Genomic DNA, 5,905 nt, shown 5'->3' with positions numbered 1-5,905 from the left:
TCCAAGTATATATCTTATTACTATCTCGTCCTCAATGGCAAAGTGTGCCCACAGTCTACTAGCTTGGTATCACCATATACCATTGGAATGCATCATCTTTATGCTTATAGAGGAACTGGGTATGGAGTGAGGAAATTCTTGGTAGAAGTTCTCTTCTAGCCTGGGGAACATAGCGAGACCCTGTCTCTTAAAAAAAAAAAAAAAAGTTCTCTTCTGTTGATATTCTAGAACTAAGAGCTAAATGATAGCTGAAGATAGCTAAATGATAACTCTTAGTTCTAAAACATCAACAGAAGAGAACTTTAGCATGAATGCCAACCATGCACCAGATATTCTGTGTGCTGAATATAATCCAACTCACTGCACTCCTGTGAGGCAGGCAGTGATATCCTCATTTTCCAATAAACAGAGGCTTGGAAAGACTATAAATTTCCAGAGTTGCACAGCTAGGAATTCAGGTTTTTAACCAACATCTACTTGAACCCACACCCTACCTCTTGCTGCTGTACTGTGGAAATGCTGCTGGAGAAATGGAAGCCCAAAAAGGACAGGAGTCTTGACACCATGAATTAGTTACTTGCTGCAAAAACCAGAGTCTCTTGCCCCCAGGCTAGAGTGCAGTGACACAATCTTGGCTCATTGCAACCTCTACCTCCTGGGTTCAACTGAGTCTCCTGCCTCAGCCTCCGAATACCTGTGATTACAGGCGTCCGCTACCATGCCTGGCTAATTTTTGTATTTTTAGGAGAGACAGGGTTTCACCATGTTGGCCAGGCTGGTCTTGAACTCCTGACCTCAGGTGATTCACCTACCTCGGCCTCCCAAAGTGCTGGGATTACAGGCATGAGCCACCGTACGTGGCCAAAAACCAGTTTTGATCCTGTAAGAATGTCGGTTCTCATCCTTTTCTGACTCAGAATGAGATGTAAGCTGTAGGGCCCCACCTGGGAAAACTGTATAGTTTGTTATAATTTCAGGGAGTACTTAACCACCCTACCCCCAGCTTAAAAATTATAAGTTATCCAGTAGCACATACCCTAGATACTAAAGAGTGTGTTCAAGGCTATTCATTCAGGCTGCACCTAAGTCACCAACAGAGGGTCCAATTCAGAAAATGATGGCACAACTGTGTGATAGTTCAGACTACTGTCAGACTACTGTTTTGTTTCAGACAGTTCAGACTACTGTCTTGCTGGATTTTACAGAAAGTAGGTTATTAAGCTAAAAATCCAAGTGCAGAACTGTGTACTTTTCCTTTTCCTTTTTTTGAACCTTTTTTCTCACTCTTGCCCAAGCTGGAATACAGTGGCTTCACTGCTCACTGCAACCTCGACCTCCCCAGGCTCAGGTGATCCTTCCACCTCAGCCTTTGGAGTAGCTAGGACCACAGGTGTGAGCAAGCACAACTGGCTTATTTTTGTATTTTTTTTGTGGAGATGGTTTCGCCATGTTGCCCAGGCTGGTCTTGAACTCCTGGGCTCAGGCGATCTGCACACTGTGGCCTCCCAAAGTGCTGGGATTACAGATGTGAGCCACCATGCCTGGCCTAAGGGATATGTATTACATGTGCATAAGCTCTCTCTGGGAGGACTCAGGAAGTGCAGGGTTTGCCTCTGGGGAAGGAAACTTCAAGTATACCCTTTGTACAGGTTGAAAAATGTTCTTTTTACCATGGGTAAAAATGATTCATTCACCAGGTAAATAAAAATCCTGTATCACAAAAACAAAATCACAGCCTCATTGTGGACAGTGCCTGCCTTGTCCCTGTCTTCACTGTCTTTGGCTGAGTTGCTTCTGAAAATTGAGGATACACATGGACCACTGATTTTCTCAATCATCGTTTTTAATTGGCTTTATAAGCTAAAGTGCATAGTAAAGACAAAAAAAGGAAATGCATACATAGGAAAGGGACACTTAGAAAGGACCTGAGATACCTAAATGTCTGTTCTAAGGAACACTGGAAGGAGGGAATGCAGATGCAGGCAGCAGGCCTGGGTCTGGCTTCTGGCCTGGGTTTGGAGCCTGCAGAAGCTGCTGGCATGCTAGCCCTACCCAGGCAAAAGCTCCAAGAGGGAGTGTTGGGATGAAGGATCACACTTGGGATAGGTGCTGCTGGTACCAAATGTGACTTTAGCTCCACTCAGGGCCCAGGGTTAACCAGCAGTGCCACCAAACCTGTCAGACAGCAGGTAAAGAAATTTCCACCATCCCAAAGTGCAGGTTACAGGAAAGGGGTCACTCCTTAATGACGACCTGGGCCTGCTGCATAAGGCCCATCTTATGCAGCATGTGGGCTGTCCCATCTTCCCCACTCTCGGTGACTATGTAACTGGGTCAGGGTGAGTTGGTGCAGTCTTTGTCTTATTACATGCCTCCATCTCCTGGAGGCAGGGTGCCCAAGGAGGGCAGGAGGGGTTCTTGTGCTCCTTTTAAGAGATAAGCAGTTCATAAACAACTCTGGGCCTCTGTTTATTATGAGAGTTAGTTTGCAAATTAGGGCCTGGCAATTAGAATCAGTCTGCATCAATGAGCTCATACTCTGTTCCTGGGGAACATAGAATAAACATTTGACCAAGTAAAGACCCAGAGATACCACTAGGTGGCCCTAGGTGGAAGCCCCAAACATATTCCAGGAGTCTGTCCACTAATTTGCAGGAGAGAAGAGGTGAGATTTGTTAACTTTGCTCTCAGTTCTGGAGATAAAGTGCTTACTCTAGCGCAGGGATAAATCTAGAAACAAATGTGGGTGAGCCCTAAAAGTGGATCCTTAAATAGGTGCTAAGACTAAAAAGGATGATTTTTTTTTTGTTTTGTTTTTGAGACAGAGTCTTGCTCTTGTCGCCCAGACTGGAGTGCAATGGCATGATCTCAGCTCACTGCAACCTCTGCCTCTGGGGGTTAAGCGATTCTCCTACCTCAACCTCCCAAGTAGCTGGGATTACAGGCGCCCACCACAACGCCCAGCTAATTTTTGCATTTTTAGTAGACGGAGTTTCACCATGTTGGTCAGGCTGGTCTCGAACTCCTGACCTCGTGATCCGCCTGCCTCAGCCTCCCAAAGTGCTGGGATTACAGGCGTAAGCCACCGCGCCTGGCCTAAAATAAAAAACAAACTTCGGTTCCTTCATAAGGGAGCTGGCCCCAGTCATTCGGTGGCAAGGGCAAAAGGCAGTGGTGTACCATCTTCCTACATCATTCTCTGGATCTCCTCAAAGTTCATCAGGTTGTTGGCCGTGTCAGACCAGGCAGCATGCTGGGCTCCATCCATTTCAGAAGCAAGCTGGTTGCTTCTTTCCAGAGTATGATTTGTGCCACCAATCACTTCCTTACAGTCAGGACACGTGCCCCTTTCCATGGCTCCCCCACAATCGCCAATCACATAGATATGGCCATTGCGGCACTTGAACCAGTGACCACGAGGATAACCTATGGCGCTGACAATCTGCACTCGCTCTTCCTCTGAGATGCCCAGGCCAGAGCAGGGAAGGGTGGCTTTCAGAGCTTCCATCTTTTCCTGTACAAGTTGTTCATCCTCTTGGGTGAACTTACATGTTTTCTCAAGGATATTCTGGACACTATAGACCTCTACTGCTATGCTATCTTTCACCTTCTTCTCTGCTATCTTGTAGCGGGTCAGAAGGTTCACCAGGTACGTGAGCCTCTGGATTTCGCTTCGGAGGTCACTTAGTTCCTGGCTAGTGAAGCTCAAGCGCTTCTTGGCCAGCCACTCATGGACCTGGTCTAGTCGAGTCCTCACTCTTTTCTGTTCTAAGACATGCATCTTTTTCAGGGAATCCCACAGGCTGGCCAGGTGGTCATAGAAGCTGATGTAATTCTCAACCAGACCCAGGTCCTTCACTGACAGATTTTTCTGGGCCAGCTTCTCCTTTATCATCAGGAAGTCTTCAGGAAGCAGCTGGTGGAGGAGGCTCTTCCTCTCCAGCAGGGCCTTAAGCCGTTCCTGGCTGGTTGCTATTTCCCCTGCTGAACCCTGGATCTTTTCCTTGATGATTTCAATCTCTTCTAGCCGCTGTTTTATGCTAGTTCCATACCTCAGGTTTTTGCGGATGGGCACCTGGCAGATAGGGCAGACTTTCAACCTGATGGCGACTTCATCATCCTTCTGTTCATTCATGTAGCGGTCTAGGGCTTGCACCTCAAAGATGTGGCTGCAGTCTTCCAGCTGCACAAAGCGGGCATCAGGCTCATCCTCAAAGCCAAAGAATATTTGAGTGACCTCATCCATGTGGCAGATCCGGCATTTCTTGGGGCATGGCTCCCCACAGAGACCAATGCAGGGGTGGCCACAAACTAGCAGCTTAGTACAAGGCACATAGCATGGGGGTCGGTTGCAGGGCTCAGAGCAGAGTTTGGTGCACTGGTAGTGCTGGCAGCGCCAGACACAGGGTTCCACGCAGGGGCTACACAGCTCCCCACATTTCTTCTTGCACTGGCTGTGGACACAGCGGTTCTGACAGGTCCGTTGGCAGGGTGGGCACTCACCAGTGCATGGTTCCTGGCACTTGTGTGAGCAGATAAGCAGGCGCTTGCAGGGCTGCTGACAGCGTTCATGGAAACGCCCTTCGAAGCAGCTGTGGCAGGAGCCTGGGCAAGGATGCCCACAGTCCAAGATAGTGCCACACTTTGTGGTACACTTGACTGGCAGACCACCATACATGAGGTCTTCCACATGACCACATTTTACCTGCTGACTGTGCCCACACTTGAGTTTTACGGTGACCATTTCTGAACACAACTGCACACAGTCCTCACCACATGGGTGGCTGCATCTGTGCCCACATCTCAGAGACTTGGAGCAAGGCTCCTGGCAGCAGAAATCTGACTCAGGCACGGAACAAGGGACCATTTGTTCATGGCCGCACCGAGGAATGGTTTTGGGCACCTTCACCTGACAAGGCTGACACTCCTGGAAGCAAACAAGGGGACACCGGTGCCCATCCTGACAGATGACCTTCTGGCATGGCTTCATGCACTGGAACTCCTTGTGTGAAGAGTCATAAGGGTGGCAGGCACGGGTGCAGACATGTCCACAGCCCAGGCGGAACTCACAGGGCAGGCTGCAGCCTCCTTCGGGTACTTTTTGGAAGTCAGAAGCTTTGGATACTAAGGTATGGGTATCAGGGTGGTTCTGGCAGCAAAGCCGGAGCATGGGGCCTATTTGATTGTTCTCTCGAAGTGTATGAATGATCTTGCTCCATAGGGGCACCTTGGCCAGCATCTGCATGTTTCCGATGCAGTACATTCCCTTCTTGGCTCGGGACAAGGCCACACAGATGCGGTTGGATATCTGCAGAAAACCCACCTTGCCTTCTTGGTTGCTCCGCACTAGGGAGAGGAGGATGATGTCATTCTCTTCCCCTTGGTATTTGTCCACAACATGGACCCTGACGCCAGCAAATGTCTTGGCAGGCATCAGTTTGCGCAGGCAGAAGAGCTGCCCGGTATAGGTAGTGAGGATGGTGATCTGGGAAGGTAGGTATTCCTGGCACAGGAAGTACTTGCACAGCTCTACCACAAAGTGAGCCTCGTGCTGGTTCTGATGGCTTTTGCCCTCTTGGATTTCCTGTTCAGGAAAGCTGTGTTCCACAAAGAAAAGGTTGGAAGACACCCCCTGACAGGGAAAAGAAGTGACATGTTAAAAGGTTCACTCATGGCACTTGTTTTTTTCTTCCTCTCTTCACATGCACTGGCCACTGACTGCTCCAGAGAGAGACCTTGGAAGGCTTTTTGTACCCTCAACATCACTATCTTTAGTTAGTCACTGTGTGCTTCGGGGCCACAGCAAGTTATGAAAATAAAAGATTATGTCTCTTTCAGTTTTCAAAGTACTTGTTTGATGTTAATATTTAAAACAGCTGGCTGGGTACAGTGGCTAACGCCTATA

General features: G+C 48.4%; 1 protein-coding gene across 5 annotated transcripts in view; it reads right to left on the bottom strand.

Moving 5' to 3' along the window:
• Window positions 1-1,825: 1,825 nt before the first annotated feature.
• Window positions 1,826-5,905, bottom strand: part of ZNFX1 (zinc finger NFX1-type containing 1) — a 32,210-nt gene continuing 28,130 nt past the window's right edge. For all 5 annotated transcript variants that reach the window (XM_037982653.2, XM_037982649.2, XM_037982652.2 and 2 more), the window contains exon 14: window positions 1,826-5,632. In XM_037982653.2, coding sequence (XP_037838581.1) covers window positions 3,188-5,632 — 2,445 coding nt within the window. In that variant the 3' untranslated portion in view covers window positions 1,826-3,187. The remainder of the gene's footprint in view (window positions 5,633-5,905) is intronic.

Source organism: Chlorocebus sabaeus, chromosome 2, assembly GCF_047675955.1.
Source record: "Chlorocebus sabaeus isolate Y175 chromosome 2, mChlSab1.0.hap1, whole genome shotgun sequence".
NCBI lineage: Eukaryota > Metazoa > Chordata > Mammalia > Primates > Cercopithecidae > Chlorocebus > Chlorocebus sabaeus.
This window is presented reverse-complemented; position numbering and strand designations above follow the sequence as displayed.